At 49.3% G+C, this 24,479-nt stretch overlaps 1 protein-coding gene across 4 annotated transcripts in view; it reads right to left on the bottom strand.

Annotated features, from left to right (window-relative positions):
* LOC107223441 overlaps positions 1–24,479 on the bottom strand; it is a 52,397-nt gene that overhangs the window by 15,688 nt on the left and 12,230 nt on the right. For 3 of the 4 annotated variants that reach the window (XM_015663120.2, XM_046729743.1, XM_046729744.1), the window contains exon 2: positions 3,869–4,166. The exons of the other annotated variant lie outside the window; for it this stretch is intronic. In XM_015663120.2, coding sequence (XP_015518606.2) covers positions 3,869–4,037 — 169 coding nt within the window. In that variant the 5' untranslated portion in view covers positions 4,038–4,166. The remainder of the gene's footprint in view (positions 1–3,868; positions 4,167–24,479) is intronic. 4 annotated transcript variants of the gene reach the window in all.

Here is a 24,479-nt window from a genome sequence, read left to right as displayed (position 1 = left end):
AGGGAGTTTTAAACTGGCCTACAATACCGTCTTACACGATCTTCGCCTGTATAAATTCTTACTGACTGTGAGAAATACCGAGGCGGCGAATCGTCCCAATTAATTAATAACACCGAAGAGGAATCCTCTACGTCCATTCCCGTAGTAGTTCTATGCTTGCGTTTAGCTGCGTTTATTATTCGACAACGAAAGGCAGAATCTTAATTCAGAGCGTATATGTCGAGGTGATCGGAAGGGGGGCGATGAGAAGACTCCACGGTGCGGTGGTCGAGCCGCGAGCCAGTCGATATACCGACAGAATGTCGAAACTAGGGGAACAGGCAATTGCTTTTAAGGGGAAACATTTTCAGAAACTCCTCGGAAACATAAAGGACGAGATTTACACCGCATTAGGTTCCTCTTCACCACCGACGCCGACGCCGCAATCGACGATTAGGGCTGCAGGCGGCACGGGCGCAGCTCTCGCCGTTAAAGTTATGCTTATATATGGCATGCTTGACCAATGCCTGGATGTATATTGTCGGTACATGCACCGCATGCGCGTCTCAGGCGCATGGCACCGTTGGTCAACTCGGAATTCGACAAGACACGTTAAAGCTTTTTATCAGGTGTGAATAATCGATGAAATTGGAGAAAAAAATTCTAAGGCCCGACCCGGCTGGCTCGGTCACGGGGCCTCAAGCCTTTCCAAGTCATCGGCGAGATCAACTAGAACTGAAATAGCCCGAAAATCAAAGCAGTTTGATCGAGATCATTCCTCGACGTACAAAAACCGCACTGAGCCGTTCGCTCCAAGTTTAATACGATCGAAGTGCTTGAAACGCGATAGGAAAATGCTGCACGAATAAAATCTGGCTAATTATCGAACTATTTCAAAACACAGCCTTGAGACGCGAATCGACGCCAAGGAATACCAGAGAGAATTCACTCGTTCGTTAATCCTCCTCGCGGGCAGGTATATCACAAGAATACCGGCTCGGTCTGGAGCGATCGGGGATTTCAAAATGTCGACCCAATCATTCACCGCAGCGATCAACCATGAAACTTGAAATCGTTACACAACCGCGGGTTTCTGGACGGTCTGGAGATCTCGTCGTACAATCCCCCCCCTCCCTTTGACTATTTTGAAAAAAGAAACGAAGTAGAAAAATAATAAACGTCCGACGGTTTAATGAGAACCACGGCGGAAATCCAACTCGAGGAATGATGTCGATTAACGCGGACATAATCGACGTCGGAGAAACAACCTCGATGTAGGTGAACCGCACCCGGCGCGCTATCGGTGTGAACTGCCACCGGTATAATTTTCGGTCATTCAATCCATCCCGTAGTCAGTTTACGCCGGTATATCCTACGAAACTCCTCGTCCGATCTGACCGCCTACTAGGTACTACTAGTCCTCCTCTACGGGTCCCTTTGACCACGTCTGCGGACCCGAGAAGAAGGGAGCGCGGCGAGAACCTATCTTCGGACCCAGATCTCCGCCGACTATACAACGTAATAGTTTTTTTATTTTTTATTTATTTTTTTTCTCCTTTTTCTCCCTCCCGTGAATGCGAACGACTCATAAAGCTGTCTGTCCGGGACGTTTAACTCGCTTTTAATGAATCCTAGGCGCGGACGTAGCCCGGCAGGGACTTGAATAGCTAGGATATCCCTGAAAATTAGCTCCCTCGAACTGTTGAGCGACTCTTACTTCTTCCGATCTGTTATTTTACGGTCGAGAATCTCAGCCGATCACTCAAAAGGCTAGCGACTCGAGGACACGGTTGGATTCGCAAAACCGTACCCCCGCCTCTCTCCACCCCCGATTGTACCTGTTAAGGGGAAGGTGGTCCGTGGAATTTTCACCCATCTCTAGGAGCGCACATCTGGTCGCCACGTGGGTACGTCAGGTGCCGTCATGACGCCATCGTCGGTTGGGTCATCGGGCCCGACACGATGAAGCGTCAAGCAGAGGCTGCAGGTACTCGGCAAACAGCGCTGGTCGACCCAAGGCTGCTGAGTTTAGTTTATGGTCCCAGCGGGAAATCGGACGAGGATGTCCCCAGCAATCAGGTGCACAAGCACCGCTCGGTCAGGTCCGTTCGACATGTGTTTCGTATTAGCCGCGTTCACCGCCTCCTGCGTCCCGAGAAACGGAGTTTGCCGGTTTGTATTGTGCCCGAAAAGTCTCGAGGAAGTCCGGCTAATCAGAGCCCGCTCGCACAACTGGCGTAAATCGTTTTATTATCGTCAAGTTCGGTTCCCACGCCAAAACCAGCGGACCGTTCCTTTGTACAAGACTGGGCTCCGGGCGTTGACAAACTCCTTCGAAAGTTGCATCTCAACAAGGTAGCCGGTGCCTGGACACGCCCGATCCACGGTTATTTCCAGATGCGAGGAGCATGATCCACGCCGAGGGTCAACCTGTGCCCGAATCGGTGCTTGCCGGTCTTGCCTTCGCACGTGCAGCGGTTCCGGGGAATCGGAGGAGGAAGAGGAAGAGGAATGGGAGAGTCGACAGACTGGTATTATTCAGATTCGTGCAAACGAGACACGGAGCGTAAATCACCTGGCCCGACCCGAAGTCGAGCAGTTGTCTTACGGTTTTTAGTTCCGTGACATCGCAGCGGCACGGAGAGAAGAGAACCAGCCATTCAGCCACGTGCAGAGGGGCGGTCTGAGCTCTCCTTTTCGCTCTCCCTCTCACTCTTCATCCAGGTTTAGTGTCCCGACGGGGTAATCACGATCGAAAAATCATCCCCGGATCGCGGGGGGAGAATGGGCTATAAACTAGAGCCGAATTATTCGTTCCTAGCTCCACTCCGGAGTGTTTTTCTCTCTCTAAAAAAATAAAAAAAAAAAAAAAAAAAAGGGCTGGAAGATCCTTCGCACGCGAGATTCGAGCCACTCGGCTGTATACCAACGGCGTTACCCACCGCAGTTAGGAACCGTAAACGCTGCCGCGGTACGGACGATAATTCTCAGACGATTATTGGCGTTACACCCTGGACTAGGCGGATGGCCCGGAGCGGCAACGTCGACGAACTTCCGTGTCGGCCGCACGCTGTGTCGATGAATACGCCACCAGCCGAACATTACGGGTCATCCTAATTCCTCACCAGCAGCCCCTACCCCGAGACAATACGACCGGCGTTTCAGGTTCGTTTACAACCCTGAACGGTAAACACTTTGCCCTGGGAAGCGTTCTCACCGAAGCGTAAACTATTGTGTGTAAGTGGGGAGTTTCGATCACCTGGGATACGCACCATCTCCGTTAATTCTTGTAACAACACTGTGAAAAATGACGCGCTGAAATTCTCCGGCATGATGCGAAGGAGGAGGACTTTCGGTAATGCCAGTCTTAAACGCCGCGGGTACGGTTCTTCCTGTCTTCGTGTTGTTATTGGAACCGTTTTTTCTCTCTTTCCTTTCTCATCGGATTTTAGATACGGTGCGGAAGAGCGCGCGTCGAGTTTCAAGACAAGACGAAATTTATGAAAGGAACGAAACGAAAGGCATGGTGAATTAATAACTCAGTCCCTAATCAACGTCAATCTGGACGCAAGCGAGACGCAGCAGCGGTTCAAATCGCGCGAAGAACCGAGTCTGGACGTTAAATTATAGGGCCGGGAAAAGTTCAACCAAAGTTTCAAGCTAATCGGGAATTAGTCGAGTGCCATGGCGTAGCAACAGACGCGTTGGGGACAGCGGGTGTTGGTTCATTCGGAAATTTAGCGGATAATGCGGTTGCTCCTCTTCAGTTATTCAGTTTCCAGGTTTGACTGCACGGAATCCGAGGAAAGTTTTCAAGCCGAGCCCTCGACGTTCGCCTTTTATTAGTTTTAAACACGCGTTAAATAAAGTAAAACTAAGCCAAGCTTACCGGGACCAGATCGTGGTTTAGAGTTTAATCGCAGGGCCGATGCAACCCCCGTCGTCCTTACGCCTGATGCTGCCGCGTCTCTGGGGGAGCCTCGACGCTCCGTCACCAGCGATTCTAGTCTCACTGTTATTCTCCTAGGGTGGGGCCGCATCCTCGAGTAGTCATCCATGGAATGAACTCTGACCCGGTAACGAGAGAACGTCGCGTTGAAATCGGGATTCTCTCATTGCCCCGGGAAGCTCGTGTGCCGAGGAAGAGATTCCGGATGATTTTTTTTTCTCTTCATTCGGCTGAACCACTGGCGAAAAAGAACAAGTGTCTAAATTGAAGGTGATTCTTCTCATCCTTATTTTCGATCATATTCGCGAAGCGTTCAGATTTCTCTCTAGCAGACAGCCAGCTTTATTCTCGATCCATTCAAAACCGTGCAGACACTCCGGTGCGAAATCAACCCTCGCCTTTAATTGGATACTTTTTTTCGAAGGCCTCGAGAGAACGAAAAAGTCAGGAGACGTGATTTCTCCGCCGAGCTTTCCCTCTCTTTCCCTTCATCGCTTGCCCGCGGATTCTCTCTCTCGCTCCGACCGGCCGTCCCATTCGCTCCCGCGCCCCTCTCAATCAGCGGCCGGATTACACTTTTAATTCATTTTTTTAACTAAGTCAACCCACCCTGGGATTTGAAAGACAAGAGGTTTTCGCCGAAGAAAGAACGCCTACCGAGGCGAAATGAAATGTATGCCGAGGGGGGATTCGGATCCAACTGCTAAGGCTGGTTGACGGTGCGAGAAAGAGACAAAGAACCCGAGAGACGACTGTGTTGATGAGCCTAATTAATTTCAGCCCAAACTAGAACATCGGGGATTTACTCTTTCACTGGCGGAACCAACATCACAGAAACCTACCACTCGACACTCTCCTTATTTATCCTAATCGGTTATTCGGACAAACGTCGGTATGCTGGCTGTTCGACTCATTGATTACACGGTCAAATCTTAATTAGTATAAACTAAATTCCCGTCACACGCCTTTTTAGTTATTTTTAGTGCTTAAAGATTCGTGTTCTTTGAATCTCTCCTCCATTGAAAACTCGTTGTATCAAACCATTTTACATTAGTTTAACGCGGAGGCGTCGCTTACAAGCAAATCGTCACGATGAGAAGGTAGAAGAAGTAAGGTTAAAGGTGGGTGAGCCGATTCCCTCAAGTTTCTTCGAGATGGAGAAATTTGAAAAAAGGGATCAACATCATCCGATGTTATACGACTCACTTTACCGGACGGCGAGATCCCGGGTTCCGATCTGATATTGAGGTCGGCCCAACCTCTGACTCCTGGTTTTTTGAATGGTACAGTTCCTTGGGCGTGCTGTAAAAGGAACCCTTTATTCCCCATTGAGTAGACGTGGCGTAGTAGTAAATCTCGTTAAAAAGTGGCCCACTATCGTCGGCTGTCTCATTCGATCTGATTTTCGGTAGGGAGTAGAGTCCGTGCCAGTCGTCGTCGTTAAGGAACAAATGACTCGACGGAGTGGAGAAAGTAAGAGAGAGGAACGAGGAGAATAAAAGGAAGGTAAAGGAAGCCGAACGTCTCGCGGCATACGCTACCCTGGGCGTTATTGCTTATCACACCCCCAGCCATTCCCTCCCCGCGCGTTTCATCCGGCTTGCCGGATCCCCGTTCGCCGAATAAGTGAGTGCCCATAAACGTAAAGCGTGTTCTTTTAAGTGGGCCGCGTTTAAAACATCGCCCCAACCGACGTGAGCGACCCGCCCGAACCCCGGCAAACCGAGTCGCTCAGCTTCCTCCTCGCACGCATGATATGGGTGCAGAGGGATCTCTGCAGGGTCTCGATTCTGGATCTGGGTTTCCCTTGGGTTGGGTGCGGGCTCTCCGAACGCCGACGAGTATATGCGCGCGGGGACCAAGGGGGCGTAATATTCTTGAACCCCCAAGAGGAGGCTTACTGCAATAACCCCCGCGGCTCAAACTCGAAACCCGCCACTTACTCACTCGCTCCCTGGCTCTTTGTCCGGATAGGCGAAGGCTGCGTTTGCCCGTCGAAACAAATCCGCACTACACCGTTAAAAATGATTCTAAATTTACCAAACATTTACTGTACAAAAGAGTCGTCCAATTACGAAATCAGGTTGCAAATTTACAAATTCGGTGGAGCGACGTAAATTGCTATGTATTATCCCTATACTTACGATAAGAATGTTTGATTTTACTAAAATTCATAAGAAACCACAAAAAAGTAATTTGAATTTAGTAAATTGTGTAGTAAATTTATTTTATTCGTATCGCGAATAAACAGTAAACGTGTAGTGAATTTACCGTTGCGTATCCGATTAAAACTTCCAACGCAGTGTAGGAATTTCCATACAGAAATTTTTAAGAACGTAGCTGCATAAAATAGGAATCTTTTTCCGAAATCCTTGCCATCGCAAGTTCGTACAATAAATGGCACTGTACGTACATATGTCTCAAAAACTCCGAAACATCCTTGCCGGTAGAGTTTTTGATTATTTATTTTCAATTTGATTTTCTCAAGAGTGCGACAAGTCGCAGATTTCAAACCGACTGAGGAGCTTGTTCGATATAAACGCGTGAAAATCTAGCCCCTGTTTGATGTCACCGAATACGTAATATTCGGAGAGAGTCCCGGCTGTGTATCGATTCCGAGCCATCTTCGATGTGTTTTTGCATAGCGGGGCAAACAGCTAGCTCTTCTCTGAAATTAGTAGTAGGCCTCTCTCGGTCTCGGTGTAGGTGTATAAGCGGAGGGGAGAAAAAATTGGCAGCAATAAAAATAAATTACATGCGTCGTAACGCCGGGTAGTTTAGTGGGAAAGCTGCTAGGTATCCATCCCGCTTGCATACTTTGGATCCTGATTAAAATTGGGGTGCGATTCGAGCGATTTCGACGATTGCCCTGCAGGGCTGCGGTGCTCGGGGCATTTACTTTCTTCCGGGATCAAGTCCCATAAATCTCAGGACTGCATCCCGGCGCGGGATGAGGCGAAGCTGTTCGATGCAAGCTGATGGCTAAGTAACACGGACGTTATCTCTCGTTATCCTTTGTACTTCACGTCTACAATAATTACACCGGACGCCATTGGATCTGTGCAGTCGAGAACATCGGGTTACCGCATCGCAAGGAAAACTAGTCAAGCTCCGCGACGTTGAAAAGCTACAAATGCTCTCCGCGCGGATCGACGTGGCCTCGACGCTGCGGCGCCGGACTCGCGCGGAATCTTCGCAACCGGATCGGGCCGCTAAACGCGTGTAATCACCGTGCGTTATTACTCGCGATAAATCGCCGGGTATAATTGCACCTTGTCGCAATTATCCGTTTATGATTGAAGATTAAACGATACGCCCAAGCTAATTAGTATTGTTGTCGCAATCCGTCCGCGGTTGACAATTCTGCGCGAGCGTTATCAGACGCTGAGCTCCTTCCTTTTCTTCGCCTTCTTTTTTACCACGGATACCGAGGTTGAAGCAGGTTTCACCGTCCGCCTATGGACCCAGGCGCCGTCGAACACGCGCCTCTTCTCGCGTTACGTAAATGTAGGTGGGAATCGTTGTGCAATACCCGTCACCCCGATGCCCACGACGTCTCGTCCGTTGTGCGCGAAGAGCAGACGTGAATTGAGGGGGTGGCAGCCACGACGATGTAAGAACGAACAGCCGATAACTCTGGGCCGAAGTCTTACCGCAACAAGCCGAGGTGTTTATCTTTCGTATTGCGAGCACCGCGCACCTATGTACCTACACACATACCAATCCATTCGTGCAGCGTGTGGGCGAAGCGTTTCGCCGCGGTTTCTCTCCCGCCTTTCCATTCTTGTTTCACATCGCTGATTCCGCAGAGCTCGGACGATTACCCGTGCGATTTCCCAACACGTGGGTACGGATAATTACAAGGGCGAAAAATAAGGGTAAGCGAAACAGCGAATCGAGTGACAAGCGGCTGATCCGCGGGGACGCTTATTTATCCGTCGGTTGTGACTTCGGCACGGTAAACACTTTACGTAAGCGTATCATCGATCAATAAATCGCAGCCTACGCAAAACGCGTAACCCACCTTAGGTATGCCTATCGTGCAGCAGGTCTTTTCGCAGCGTTGGGTACAAGACACGTGCACACTTTGCTGCAGTTATTACGCGAGTATTTACCCGTATCCATAAAGAGAGAAACACGATGGCCTCACACCTCGGCTGTCTTTCCGCACCTAGGTGTACCACATTCTTTGACTCCGATACGCGTGCGGCAATGATCGTTGTAAAACGAGTGTGGACGCCACTTAAGCAGGACGACCTATCACCGGCTCATCGCCGTGGACACTCGTCCTGACCGCTACAGCCAAATGTCAGGGTCCCCGAGTACACGTTGCAATTATAATAGCGATGAAGACTCTCTATCTTTCAATTAATACCGCACAAAGATGTTTCCTTGGATGTAACTGGACGCGTGCCGCGGACCCCAGCGAAGATCCTTATATCGCGTGACAATGTTCCGAAACATGGTAGCGGGGGTCAACCGATTAGTATACATTCAACGATACAACGCGCTCTGCGATAAGTACGTTGGTTCCTCCCGAAACCAGACTCGATTGATAAGCTAATTGTCAGCCGAGCACGGTGGAGTTTAAATCGCAACGCCCATGCATATTAATTCACAAGACGTCAAGGTCCCAAGGTGTTGGCGAAAAGAGATCAGACTCTTTGATGACGACTAATCACACCACCAGTCGCTTAGCGAAAAAGAGATTTAAAAAAGAAAAAGATAAACCGAGCACGTCCACCTGTAGCAGAAAATGGAAAAGAGACGAGTTTTTCCTCCCGAAAAACAAGCTCGTGACGGGCCAGACAGCGGAACAGGTACATCTCATCGGGCTGATTAGCGTGGCACCCTTGCCCGGGGCGAAGGCCAATGGCACCCCCATCGTCCAGGATGAGGATGCGGGTGGTGTCTGTCTGGTTTTCCGTAGTACGCGATGGCGCGCGCGCGCATCCTGTGTGTGCGTGTGCGTGTGTGTGTGTGTGTGTGTGTGTGTCGGGGGTGCGAGGGTGGGTGCGGGTGGAACGGCGGGGGCGGAACTGGGTACGCTACTTGCCGGAGCGTGGCATAAATATGTATGTATCATCTGCTGCGACCTCAGACCTGCCCCACTACCCGACTGGGTCAGACCCATGCCTCATCACAATGAGCACCTTACACTCGACGCCGATTCAAGTGGATGGCGTCAACCGTAAGTCCGACGGATCTCGCGTCTCATCGTCAGCCTTGCGGAATAAGTCGCGGTCAGGACGATAATTGCGAGTCCGGACAGACGAGCTGCGCTCGCGAAGTCTGAGATCGGTAGCTTTCATCTCCCGATGCAAGTCTCTGTTCACACGACACGGGATAAAATTACGTTTTGCTACGAACTGCGCCACGGGAATGGTGGATGATGGATCGATGTTAATTCACGGATCCGAGTCGCGGTGTGAAAAAGCGGCGAGACGCGGTGATCGGGAAGAACGGGCGAAGTTGGGGACGTGCGTGTCTGCGGTAGACAAACGCGGAACTGAGTGGTCCGTTATATTATACCCGGCGACGTTAACCTCTCATGAATACATGCAAGTCGCGGGGCGTCGCGGGCGTCGCGACGGACGGTGGCGCGCGCCCGGCTCAGCTGGGTTCGATCAGTGACGTTGCACGCGGCAAGTGACGTACCTAGGTGTGACGTCACGCCCGGGGGGTTTGAGGAAGGTCCGGAACCTCGGTACCGGAGGGGCGCATAGTGCCCTCCACTAGGAGGCAGCGGCGACGGCGGAGGGGTACCTCTTACATATTTATGCCGCGTTCCACGCGCAACACCCACAACCCTGGCCCAGAGCGTGGCGGACCGGGGTAGAATGGCGTGCGGGGGGCGCCGACCCGGATGTCGGCCTTGTGCACGGGGGTGTCATGCTAATCAGTTCAGTTCAACGTTAACCTGCCTCCTCGATCCGTCGAGCGATCCTCTCACTTCCGTCCCGATCCCTCTCCAGTATTGCAATCGGCCGAACGAGGTCTCGCGATTCGTTCCGCGTTTTCACCCGGAAGAACAACGCGCCGCGTATCGAGAAAATATACCGGAACGATGTCGCAGCGTCGTATATCCGATTTGTCATTATTCCGCGGTGCGGTTTCCCGGAAAACTCTTGGAAGATACCAGATCTTGGCGCACCCGTGATCCTATCGCCTCTCGGACCGTCACTCTTACTCTCTTGGGTAGCGCGCGAGCGCAAAGGAAGCGGACTGCTGGTGTATCGTAACAACGCTGCACCCTGGTTTATGGTGCCGGACCGACGGACACGCGTGTCGTCACGGCGTACGCAGGATGTGCGTGCTTCCCTTGCCTCCTCCTGCAGCCTTTACCTGCTGCGGCTGCGGCTTGTGCTACTCCGAAACGGTTTCTTTGGGAAAAACACGTCCGTCGGTGCAGCGTCTGTCCGTTGCGGCCGCCGCGACGGGCACATAAAAGTCCCCGTCATCGCAACCCGTTGACCGTTTCCGTTCCACCTCTACGGAAATATCTCGCATCAGTCTGTAAATCAAGTCCTGCACTGCGAGTACCTAGGAGTCGCTACGTGACCCTTTGGATCGACGTCGAATCACCACCGTCGCTTCCTTTCAACTACCGAGACTGCGACGTCTACCTTCTGCGTACCTGCCGGTCTGACATTTTATTCTGATGATTATTTCTTCTTCCATACGCTGCTTGCAGGTTATCATAGCAGTTAACCAGGCACCAATGATTATCCTCAAATGAGATGCACAGGTCGCAAAATATCTCGCTCCTCGATGCAAGAAAGAAGAAGAAAAAGAAAAGGAATCGCCTTGAGCATAATAATTAGTTGGTAAAGATCGTTTCAAAAGCGTTCGTTAAAATATATGTGCTTACGAAACTCGAACTAGAAAGCTTAAATTGATCCAGGTCACCATACGCGCATTATACGAGACTCTCGATTTCCTTTTGCAACGGTAAGGGGAAAAAAAAAAAAAAAAGTAGAAAATGATATAAAACAGATGAACATCGGTACTATTTTAATGAAAACCTAAAACGATATCATCGCGACTGAATCTCTTAGAAAGTAACGATTTACACTAGAGTGAAGCCGTGTTTATATTAACTGTCAGTACCTATTTTAATTAACGAGCAACGATATGTGTAGAGCGATAAGAAAGGTATGTAATTGCGTGCTGCATGTATATCCGTAAGCATTTCCTGAAACACGCAAATCAAGTTACGTATTACAGTATACTGTAGTCCGGAGCTGGTATTAGCGTCAAATAAACGAGAATCCCACCGGATGTCGGTCCTACAGTGAAACTTATCGAGTGATTTCAACCCTCGGACCCCGATCCCCGAATCCGCCGGCTCCCGGTCCTTCTCGCGTATGAGTTTCCACGTCGTATTACGTGCCCGCGGGAAGCCCACGGCCCTCGGCGGGTTTCTCCCTGTAGAAGTCTCAGAGGCTGACGCGAGCGTGCAGAACGCGAACCGGGCTAAGCGCTTCGCTGCAATTTTTCTCGCCACATACGTGACGGGAATAGAAGTGAAAAAAGGAGAGAAGAAGGCAAGGGAGGGAAAAAGACGATAAAATAAAGAGAGAAAGAAGAAATGGAAAGAGAGGCAGCGGTAGAGGTAGAGGGGAAAAGAAAAAACGAGAAACAGCGAGAGAAAAAAGCGTTGCGAATTTCCTCGGGTAGGCGCCTCTACGCCGGGGGATGTAGGTGACTGTGAAGGGGGCGGGGGGTGGATGACTCGCTAGGGAACTGCCGTATACTTCCTTGCCTTTCTCCCTCTGTGGAGACTTGCTCGGTGCCCCACCACCACCTAAAACTTTCGACTAATATTCGTATACGCGAGTCGCCCGTCTATACGTACAATATACGTGAGTTTTATTGTTTCTTTTTTTTTTCTTTTTTTTTTTTATTGCCTGTTTGTTAGTTAGTTTTTCTTCGCCAAACGTACGGTGCGGGTCGTAGGTTTTTCATCTTTTACGTATCCACCTCGGTTCAAATTGTTTTTGCTCTTTCTATTGTGCGGCTCGATATTATTATGCAGCGTTATGTATCTATATTTTATGTGCGTATACATTGCCCGTTGCGGGAAGCAAGCGCCACGCAGCTGATACACCTTGACACTTCTCATCTCGGCCTGTTTGTCTCTTTTTCGTGTATAATAATTTGAAATTAATAGCTCATCAGTTTGCTAATTTTTTAATGCCACGTGTAGCTGTCCGATTGATCTCCTTGAGTTTCGTCGAATCCCGACAGCTTTAATTATATCGTTTAAAGGTCGCCACTGGGAAGTACAAGGCCGTTCGGTCCGTGGCTGATGGATAGACGACTGTGGCTATCACTAAGAAATTCCAATATTGGCGATCATCGAAACGCGTCGAAAAATCTGTCGAGAGTAAAAACGAGCTGCCTGTTTCCTTCGCCTTGTGCCGCGGTTATGGTGTTATTTATAATGCGCTCACACGCCACGGCCGGTGAATCGGAAACTCGCGCAAACTATATTCAGAGACGAATATAAGAGACGTCGAGCATTACCGAAAAGTAAATCAGACGTTATCGACATCCGTATTAGATCGCTAAGTCTGATTCGCATTGACACGAATCGACCCTCTGGGGCGGCAAATATGATTGCTTCGCCTTGCTTCGACTCCCTTCCTCCCCCCGTCGTCCGGATTCCGCAGGGCGAAGCGTGGAGGGAAGGGGGATTAATGCCACCCTCGGGACACCACGTGGTGGTTCCTCTTCTTCGAGGCCGCACGTGTGCGCCGCCTATCAGCCGCCTTATCCATTTTATACGGCTTTTACCCTACCGTCGATTCGCCGTCTGGAATCGCTCGCGTATGCAAATTTTTTTTCTCTCAAATTTTTCGAGAAAACGCGAGATTCCGCCAATACGATTTTGGGCCTCTTGTAATATATCCATGCAGGACAGCGCGACGCGAGAGCCACCGGATTCCGTGAAACTGAGACACGGTATAAGCTCATAATCGGACCCCTCGATCGGTGGAGTCGGCCGGAGATAGCGTGAATCGAAGCTGTATCGAAATCGATAAAAATATCGGCGTGACGTAATCTGAGGCAGAAACGATGCGTATAGGTAGGTACACACGGAGTTTTCGCAGCCGCCGCCCCTGCAGCAGCGGAAGCGAAGGACTGTTTTATTGTGTCACGTGCAAACGCATGGCAACCCCAATATATCAGCCGGGCAAGGGGGACGTCGATATCCTCGTATCAATCATTAATAAGGCCCGAAACCCCGCAAACACATAACCGACCCCCACACCCTCCCATCCCCGCAAAAGATATTGCCAACTGCCTTCTCGGGATTGATGGAATTTTAGATTCTTCTACGTGATTTCTCGCCGCCCGCGCCGCCTGTGTACCGACACACGTATAACGCTCGCGCGGCTTTCGTCGACGCGGATCGAAATATCGTCAAGTTTTCCTACCCTAAGTAATCGCCGCCGAGACTAGGAGAGGAGAAATCTTGTTGCAACCGGTATGTGTACGTGGTGCCCGGTGCAGCGATTTGAATCCTATGAAACGAGGGGTGAAATTCGCGGTCGAGGAAAATTCTTCGGCATTAACTGGGGAAATCGAACGTTCTCGTTAAGTTCCAAGTGCCAAGGGTCAAGTATCGGAAAACCGTCTTCATTCAGCCGAACATTTCACAAACGGAATATGAATTAAGGGCTGATATTTCGGCTCGCTGAGAAGAAGAAATTTTCATCTTTCAGCCAAAGTTTTCACCCCTGCGCGCGTAACGCAAGATGCACCTATATCAATTCAAGGTAAAATTTAACAGGTACTATAAATCCTTCGGCAGAGTATAAACTGCGCGGGTCTATCTCGAACGGCGTGAACCGAGTGAAGGAAGATAGGGACAGTGACACAATTCCTGCTGAGAAGCTAGAGTGTGCAGGCCGGTAAACCATAAGTGTAGCCGAACCCCACCCACAGCTCCTGACCCCCTTCTTTTCGTCGCAAACACATGCCTATCTGGGTTCAACACGCGGCGTCGAGCCGAGTACCTACACGGCTGTAACGGCCCGGCATGCACGTTTATCTACGCAGAGGACGAATATCTCGGATCTATGTGCTCGGCTCTCGTGTGGGCGAAAAGCACACACGCAGCCGCGGGCCGAGCGCGGAACGCCACCCTCGCGTTTCCCGATTTCAGGGCTCCCCCGAGTGCCGACGAGGGGTTCTGCGGAGGACATCCAGATATGGCTGCGGTTTAAAACGCGAGGATATACCGGGAACCGACCCGAACCCGGTCCGCCGTTTCGCACGAATCAGCAGAAACCACTTTACTTAGGTTTCATGCCCCGCCATGGTGCAGGGGATTACATATGTGGCCTCGCCACGATCGTGCCTGGGGAAACCGCAAATCTATACCTTCGCACACGGACGATATACGTGCTCGTATTTATGTCATATCCGCTACCCCGAACGGCGCCGCAGCCAATGGGCTGTCCCGAAATCAAAAACTTTTTTCAATACTCAGATTATCTCAGGTATCCAACCACTGGCGATATTTATAAGTCGTACGGAGATGAAAATTGCGAAAAGAAAGAGAATACTGTGATAGGATTAAAAAATACGAAGGATCGTGGAGTTTATAGTTTTAACTATCTCGTTTGGGCTTCGACGCGATTGCCGAAAGTAAGGGTTTTCAAAGTATTCTATCAGTCATCCTTAATTGAAAGTCAACGTTTTACATTTAATTTTCCGCGACTATTCCATTACCTAATAGAAAAAATCATTCGTACAACCTATCGTATGCAGATATTTTCAACTCGACATCAAACACCGTATCGACTATCAGCCCTATTCTGTAAAGAACTTGACACGTACTATCAAATTTCGAATATCAAATGTGACGTTAAAGTGAACGTTGACTCAAAGAGTGCTTAGCTGATGATTCCTGTACTAAATAATTCAAAACGTGCACCCCGCGGTCGGCAAATAAAGCAACGGAAAATCGATGAGTATAATTGCAGAGATGAATCCAAGAGTGATACCGGCGCATTCGACCAAAGTGCGCATAGCGTGCAGTGTCGAGGCATAACGAAATAACGCTGGATCTTCCGAACGCGGGAGCGGTCAGCGAATAAATTCAGATAAATTAGATCGAGTTGAAAATAAAAGAGCGCGCGTATACCTCGACACAAATGAACTGAGCTTGGGAGCTTGGTGGCGGAGGTGCTGCGAGGTTGTACGACTCGGCGAGTGCGGCAGAAGCGACGGAGGCGGCGGTTTCGAGGCCCTCGATCGGAAGCCCCTGTCTTAAGTCTTCTCGCAGAGGCCGTTTGCGAGGAAGATAGCGAGAGAGGTTCACGCTGCAGCTGAGACACGCACCGAAGATGTTTGGTCCCTTCAAACCTCGTTCTCGGTTCTCTGACCGCGTGCTTCGTGCGAGTCAGCATCGCCCGTGTATTCCTCGGGCCAGATAATCAATCTACAACCGTCCCTCCGTCGCCCACCTTCTTCTTTCACTCCTCTTGGGCCTGGCCCCGGTAAATTCTCTCGCTCACTCCACGACTCGATGCCTCGTCTATTTATTAGTCCGGCTGCTTCCAACGGCGTCGACGTCCGAACCCCCGGGTTATTTATTCCGTTTATTTATCTCTTTTACTCCGCGATCTGCAATACGAGATCGGAAATCGTTTAATCGTTACCCCGCGTCAGGATACCCATAAAGTTGTTCGTCTCGTTACATTTTTCATTCAGTTCCCGCGTGTTACACTGCTTGCATGAAGATACATGAAACCCAATGCCAACTTGCCAAGGTGTTCCAAAATGTGGGTAATGTTCCTTCGCTCTTTCCTTGAGGAACCATTCTCTCGTGGGAGTCATAAATTGAACGGTTGGAGAGCAAATTGTATATTAAAGGAACTTGACTGAGTGATATGCATACTCTTTGGAATAACTAAAATCAACGCGAGTCAAAGTGATTCTATCCGGTCGGGAAAACGCTGAAAATCCCCTAAAACGCTCTGATATAAATGAAAATCATGTGATGAAGTAGATATTAATACAAATCGCTATAAATCAATGCGAATGAATTGAAATCGTTCGTTTCATTTCAGAAAAAATAGCTCTTCGACTTGACTCGATTCGTCGTCGAATTTTTCTCCAAAACGGTCGCGGTCGACAACCAGAAGTGCAGAGAAATGGGGGATCAGTTTTGCATGTTTTTGAGAGGAAGCAAAGCGTTGCGTATAAGCTAGACGTCCGAGGGTGAGGCACCGAGTAGTCATCGCGAAGACTTATGGCCTGAGTTTGCGGGAATATTCGCGGCTATAAAGTTTGGTAAGGAAGACAAACGCCAGTTCGATGCGGTGGCTATACTGCATCATTGATGCAGGCTATTCCCCAAACGTCCCTATATCCGATACCGCAAGGCTGCTCGGCTCGTGATAAACGTGAAATATCCACAGATCGACGGAGTTGGCGGTCAGCTTATTTCCAAGAGTCGAGGTGGACGAGGTTCTTCCGATTCCTGGCACCGACGCGCAACTTCATACTCTGTTCGTTCCCGACTCACTTATGGATAAGATAGTAGCTGCGGAATCCCGGTCTACTATATTTTCACCTAGTAGGTTGGATATTTCGATCAGGATAATGCCTGGGTACAATAATTATGCTCTATAGCAAACTATCGCGCCAATAAATGTATATTTTTTAAATCTAACTTGAACGATAACCGGACTTAGCGGAGTCACGATCGCATAGATGGTCAAGAAAGTTGGGACGGTTGCTGAAGGTACGACCGTTATCTTCAAAATTCTTTTTCTGTCTATATTCGGATCGAGTATTTTCAAAAGGGCTGACCGTGGTTAACCACCCTTCCACACTCAGTGCAGTGGATTTACCACATACCCTGAATGCATGCGAGGAGGCTACCCACGCATTTCTTCGAAGGTCTCGACTCAGGCAGCTTTCTCTGTTTTATGGCTCGTAGCTGAGCGCGGAGCGGACTTGCCCTTCAGTCCCTGGTTACGGGTACTATTTTAAAACTATTCGACAATTGCCCTTACATACTAAGAGGAAAAAATAGATTTACCCGGCTGATTGCGGTCAGTCGTAAGCTCATGCGATTTTCCCCGAAGTCGTTAGTTTATGCGTGTGTGCTCTTACACTGCCTACCTGATTTTTTTTTAAATTGGAATTTTATTCAGATTTTTTGCGTGAATCGCCAATGAGTGACAACAAACAAAACTTAATTACCGGCGAAGGACTGCGGAAAAAACATGACTTTCAGCCTACAAGTGGTGATTGCTGGCGTCGCCTTTTTTTTTTTTTTTTGTTTTTTTTTTACATAACGAGGACTGAATAGTTGAACGCGATAGACTCCGAGCTATCTAAATTCTTTCGTTTTTTCCTTTAATTTTATGCTTATTTTTTTTCAACAGCGACATCGAACTCCAAAGCCACGTGCCTAAACTTTCAGCACCGATAATAAGATGGCCGGATGGCCAAACAGTGGGGCTAAATTACAGGGAAAGAAGAACGGTCAACCGTGCGGGGGTAAAACGACTGAGAAAGAAAAGATTTCAAATCTTCGGTCCCATTAGGACGTTTTAACCCAATTATTTTTCTTGTTCAAGTCGCGCACTGACCGCGGTCCGCCTATATACTAAATTCTATTAATCGAGATGGGTTCAGCTCCGCGGTCCGGACCCTTAGGGCCCTGCAGGGCTCTTTCTACAGCTCGTGAGATTGCCCGAGCCCTATAAGGCCCAGACGGGCGGCCGCGCGGACGCTCCGGGCAGTAGCCGTAGTAACAATGCGTCTCGTAAACATAAACGATGCCGCTTTGCGATCTGTTTTTTCTCCCATCCGCGGCGCGTGTTTCAACCTTCATAAGCGGGCGCAACCGCGATCGGTCGCAAATCGATTAGAAAGCCGCGGGGTAGCCGTGGCACGATTTTTTCGAAAATTGTATGAAACTACCGAAAATGACGCCGCGGCCGCGCCGCCATATCTGGGCCTTAAATCTCACGCGTCCAACTTTCAACGTGTAGTCTGCAGGAACATTGGGTAATTTCCACATTATTTTCTTTCAGCTTCGCTTCTTCTCCTCTCGATCTGGATCCAGATTTGCGACACCAGCCCAGAAGCCCCCTCCGCATCGCCTCGGCCACCGTAAGCACTAGTCGCGCACCCCTTCCGCAGGGTGAGACGAGCGCTCGACGCAACGGGCGAAACCGAAGGGCGCTCTGGTCCCACCGGAGCTGCACGCGGGGATATCGGAGGTCCGGAGGTCGGACATAAGACAGGTCGTTATCACTCCAGGCCGGGGGTCCGATCGGCTGGGCTCACGGAGCAGCAGCAAAGGCCTCCGAGCCTTTAGCCGCTGAGGGGCGGCGGGCGGAGGCCAGGGCGGGACGGTCCATTAGGCGGTATCGGGACCATCGCACGGTAGCACCACGTTCTCTGCATCTCAATGCCTTCGGCCCGAGAGCACTGGTCCAGGGCCTCATCCATACGCAGGTTGGGATTATTTGGCGGTGGCGGAACGCGCCGCCTCCTTGCAGCCGCGGCCCTGGACTCCGGACTCCGGACAACACCGGTAGTCTCCTGATCCACTGTATCTACTCGAAGGCTGCGCTCGCTTTACGTACCAGTCTCTGTAGCAAGGTGTACTATATCGAGGGCTCGACTGTCGGAGCCCGGTCCGTCTTCCCGTTTTTATACCTTTTTCACCGACGTTTTCATACCCCTGCCACCTCCCAGCACCGCTTTCGAACAATCTCACGCCTTCTATTTTCCTCCAATTTTTATACCTGCGCCGAAACGTTTTTTTCTAATGATTTTATCTGTATCTACGAAATCGAACTATCGTATCTGACACCTGATTTGCATAATTTATATCCCGATAACCGTTCTTCCTGTACACGGAAGTTATCATGGGTATGAAAATTGTGTACGGTTAATTTTTTCAAGATACTTTTAATTTCTTCTCTTTTTCTATTATTTTTAACCAATTCTCGTGGTTCGAGTTCGTCGACTGTTTTGCAAAAACTGTAAAAATGTGATAATCAAATTGGCCGGTGTTGACCATATTGGTACGAGTCTTAATGGTCAAATAGAAAAATCAGCATGAGGTTCTTGTAGTCGAGTCGAAACTTTAGCATCGGATGGTGTCTTTAATACCACAAATAGACACGAAATCAAAATATAAGCTATCGAATTCCACACCTTAATTTTTTTCACAGTCTACGTAATGTTTTGATACTCGTACTTCGAGCCTGCTTTACTCACGTGTTTCATACGTGAATAAAAAAACAAAATTGAAAAGCCAAACATTACAGAAAATGCAAATTTTGAATTCACCTGAAAGTTGATCGCATGAAATAAACAAATATTGAAATTCAACAAGTAATTCAACTAATTGTACTGAATCAATTACATATACAAAGTTCACAAACAGGTCTATTCTTCAAAGAATTATTCCTGAACTGAGTTCGACAAAAAACGATAAGTCAATTATCGTCACACGATGATTTATGATTATTGAATTAGTAATAAATTCCTAGCACTTTTTTTATTTTTTTATTCCGCTTTTTCAGGTCGCGGAGAAGGGCGATGATGCGATACGCGCTGAAGAAGAAATAGAAACGGACGATTCCCGTCGGAGTTTTACAGCTAAGAAATTTGTCTCCAACGTTCCAGATTAACGACGGGCCGAAAGCTATAGGAACGGTTTTTTAAATAGCGGGAATTCTCAAAGTCCTGTTATCCCGATTTGACTCTATGGAATTCACGTAACCCAAATTCCCACAAGTTAAGAAACGATACATCCGAGCCGAAAACACGGTGGAAACAAGGAGTCGAAACTATCGATCGCAGTATCAAATAACACGGAAATATATGATCGTGAATTATACACTGCTTAAAGGAATTAAAATTTGGACGAGTGCAACGATTTTTCATCTCTGCGACGTCGGGCAGAAATCCAACAGGTCGTAACCGAGTAAGGTGAAAGATCGCGGCCTAATTCTACATCACGACCCGAAAGAAAGGCTGTCCGCGTCCGATCGGAGGCTCGGTTTTTATCTACGCAGTGTCGGGGCCCGTCTAAATCTGAAAAATCCATTAGTGGCTGTCGCGCGGCACGCCGAGAACCGCTCTGCAGGGGCGAGGTGAATCTGGGGCGTAAGAGAGGGCGAATGCCGGTGCCCACTAATGGTCGGCTTAACCGGATTATGAGGAATTAAATTAAGGGAATCGTGTTTGTTTCGAATTCGGTGGGTAGTGGTCATCGGGCGAACGTGTACGCTTAACGAGCGTCGCCTTTCGCCGCGGCTCGCCGTCAGACCGCCTGCATCCTCCGAATCCACGAAGGAACCGACGACGTCGCACGAACTCCAAGGCGTCCACCTCGCCTAGGCGAAAGCATCGGAGTTCGTAGGTTTGGTAACCTTCGAAGCCTCTCCGAAGGTGGGGAAGTCAGGTTACCTTGCCTGTTACCACGGCTCCTCCGCAGCTTCTACCTCAGATACAGCTGCCGTCGTCGAACCGAACTAATTGACCCATCCACGTTGAATTAAAACGCTATTACCGAGGCTGGTATCATTTGTTGCGGCACCCACACGCCCGCGTATGCACCTCGGCCACATTTTTAAAACCAGGAGATCGTTCCCGCTTCTAAGATATACCTGCCAGTCTGGAAAGGCGCGCGGTGTTCACCCACTTCTCGCGTGCGGTGTATATAATCCAATCTCTTTCCGCTCTTATTTATTCCTTGAATTAGATCTCACAATCAGGTAGCGTAAGATGTGGGAGTTATTAGGCTGAGTAACGTGCACTGTAGTTCTGGAATAAACTCTTGCTCTGGTCGCCATGCGCTCTGATTTGTTTCTATGTTTTTTTTTTTTTTTTAACTATTTTCAATCCATTGATCAATCTATTTTGTTCTAATCTCATCACCACGACTGTCACAGCTGTTGAATTGTTTCCACTATGGAGCTAAGTACCGATACTTGAAATTGTCACGAATAAAATTCAGCACCAGGACGATCTAAGATTCACGTTCCGATTTATAAAAACTCGCCACAACTGTTCTCCATTTCGAATAACTATTTTTGTACTATCGACCAGGTCATCGCGAGTTTTAACTCTTGACGCGGTCTCCGGGTCCCGGGTAGCAAATCCGATGAATCATCTTCGCCTTTTCTCTCCATTGAGCTATCCGCAAGTGCTCGATGATTCAGAAGGCCACGGTTCCCCGCCCTGAGTGCTGCAGGCTAATTGGAGAACGTTTATCGTACCCTTTCGAGGGATCGCGTTTTTCGACGATCGGTCCATTTTCTCCGGCATTGAGACGGATTCCTGAAATCGGCAGACCCTCGACCACGGGCGGTCATACCGATCATCGCACCGCGCTCATAGTCGCGCCTCGCCTTACGGCGATGGGCGAAACGCAGGCGCGCCTGTCGAAGGCCGTTTGGTACTCCGCGCTTAGCCGAGGCGAGCTGAACGACGACGACTAGATTTTCCTGTCAATAAATCATGGTGCGCTCACGGAGCGACCTCGGCATTTCTGCCTTCGACGCCGCTCCCTGCTGACTTGTCTGTCCAATCCGAACCAGACTAGCTATATACCGGCAAAACAGAAACGCGCATCGCGCGCCTCTACAAGTGGATTTGACGCAAAATTTCCCCCGTCACTTCCTTGTATCCTTCGCGCTGCTCTCCGATCTTCGGAATTCGAGTCTGTCGATATAAACAAAGATCCAGAGCCCGGGTTAATTATTTCAATTAAAACGAAGGCAGAAGAATCCGGCGGCCCTCGACGCGATGTTCACTCGCACCCGTAGGCGAGGCAAGACCCGAACGACCAGATCGGCGGGACACGGTCCGAGAATAGTTCGGTGTTTCAGAGTTCCTCGGGGTATTCGAGACTCTCCTGATTTCCTCTAATGAACCAGAGATTAGAAGTTGCTGGTGGTTCGATCGGTAGATATCGCCCGCAATTAACGCTAAAATGTCATCAACGAGCCACCCTTTATTTCTCGGTGGTGGTGAGGCCCGCAGGCTCGTTGTAGTGATCCGGGGTCACCCGAGCGCCAAGGGATCGCGGACGGTGCATCGGACACGGCGTTCCGTTTTATAAACTCTTAAATTAGTAACCCCGGAGACTTACGGGAGGCAGAGCAAAGCAAAGCAAAGGTCGACAAACCCCTTACGTTACTTAAATATAGGTGTCCTCATTCGCCCGAAAGGATCCCGACGTGTCATGCGACCGATAATTAATGATCGCGAATTATCCCGCCGCAATTGAGAGGATCGATGATTTTTTTTTTTATTCAGACCAGTATTAATAGAAGTGACACTCGCATGGTAGAAATGATGATATCACTCCTATTGACAGGGATCTTAAACTGCAGCTGCGACAGCGTTCCGAGGACGGACAAGATACAACTCGATTCTCATGCGATCGATCGATTTACTTCCACCTGAATCAACCGGCCCTCGGAGGGTCAGTGTAATTGTGGCATCAAGGGGCGCCCACCTGTCGCCAAGTGGTGCGAAAAAATACTCCTTTGAAACACGCAAATCGGGGTGGAATCTTTTCTGACGAACGATCCGCAGAAACGCGAATGTACTTGTAATGGCACGTTGCGAGGAAGGAGATTAGCGCCGGATGTCGAACAGAGATGTTCATCCGATGCAAGGACCGTCGCGGCGTCGCTGCCGTCGTCCCTCGTTACGTACATACACGTTGTAGTACGCTCGCAATCGGTCGAGTCGTGCACACACGCGAGAGTAAATCGGTACCACTTAGCCAGCCGGGTATACCGAACTATGCGACCCCTAAGTATCGTATGCTTATGCAGTTACGACTAAGAATAATGCGACCGGGGATAATTGAACGAATTAGCAGCTGATACCCGACGCCTTCGTAAAGCCGCCGAGCTCGATGCCCTTTGGTCAGACTCCGTGGGCCCTACGGCCCCGAGACTCGCCACTTGGCTCTTGGGACTGGCGACTCGGGGGGCTCCGAAACCAAGGCGCCACTGCGTGCAGGTAGAACGGAGCTTAATAAGACGTCGTGACTCGACGTTATGTCAAGGCTTAAGTGATCGGTTAATTGTACATTAAACCGTACATAATAGAATTATCGCCGATAAAAGAAAATTAACGATTCGATGCTCTATCTGTATTAGCTGGGTAGATATACCCAGGTTTATGGTGTTTCTATGGTATTGAAAATATATTATCTCTATTACGCTCTTTTATTCCGCTCCCACTCTCTCTCTCTCTCTGTTCTTCTTGCTCTCCACAATGCTCGCACTGCCTTCGTACCTCCTCGTTTTTCAGTGTTATTGTTGGTACGGTGTCGCCGCGTTTATTGCTACAATCTCGCGTTTACTTCTCTGACGATATCTTCGGAGATAATCTTGAACGGAGATACGATCTTATTACCCCTGAGTTACTTCACGTGGACTACCGGGGCCCCTATGGATGTACCCGCAACGTCCTAATATTTATTCGAACTGCCGTTTAAACGGTATACGGTAGGTAAGCTACAGCGATTTTAACCTGTTGTTCAGCTCCAGGAATTTATTACAATAAAATCATCTCGTCGGTGGGATTCATTAACCGCTGTTAATTAAGACATTATCAGGTCATAATGATCTTCGCGGCTTAATGAATGAATGAATGAAACACGCCTCATAAATAATTAAACCACCGATTAAACCGCCGCCCGTTCCCATGCACAAGTTATAAACAGTGCGGATCGCTCCCGGACTGCAAACTATCGTCGACCTACGTCAACCTCCTTTCTTCTCGACGTCATCGCCACTTGCCTAACGACTCCACGTGTTCGTCCATCTTGCGTCATTGCTCGCAATGCCTCAGATTCGCGGCCGTAGCGAATATAATTATATACGGTTATTCCGAAATGCAAACTTACAAATTACGTGTCAAAAAAAGAGCAGGATCAAGTTCAACACGTGCCAACTAATGTGGAACGGCTCGTCCGCAACGGTAGCTTAGAGGTTCCGTTTTCGCAACTGGATGTAGCTCGTCCCTAACAAGTTGGAGGTCAGGAACAAGTGGCAAAGGGGGTCGGTTCTCTTCCCGAGCACAGTCTGCGGGAAGTCTCGAATACCGGGCGACACGTCGCTTCGCGTCGCGACGCGTCGCCGATCGTGCCGTCGCGGATGTATTATTCAAAGCGCGAAGAGAGGAATTAACTCGATGGCCTGTATTTCAAGAAATTCCACTCTATTCCCGAGCGGGCGAGGCGTGCCCTTCCTGTTTGCAAATAGCGAAGAGGTTACGCGCGAAACGAAATCGGGAACGAGATTTAACCCGCGGTGAACTTCACCGTTTTCATAGTCGCCGGGGCACGTATAACGTACTTATACGGCTACACGAGTCCGCAAAAAAGTGTCAGTCGTAACGAGGAGGTGAAATAAAAGTCACAAGGCACTTGGCACGTCGCCGTTAGAGCGCGGAACGTCGAAGGCTCGAAGGTAACCCGCACGCGTTACAATTATTTTAGAAACACCTCTTCGCCTCCGAGGTAGAAAGGCAT

The sequence above is a fragment of the Neodiprion lecontei genome, chromosome 1 (genome assembly GCF_021901455.1).
Source record: "Neodiprion lecontei isolate iyNeoLeco1 chromosome 1, iyNeoLeco1.1, whole genome shotgun sequence".
NCBI lineage: Eukaryota > Metazoa > Arthropoda > Insecta > Hymenoptera > Diprionidae > Neodiprion > Neodiprion lecontei.
Note: the sequence above shows the minus strand (reverse complement) of the source record. Positions and strands in the feature narration are given on the sequence as shown.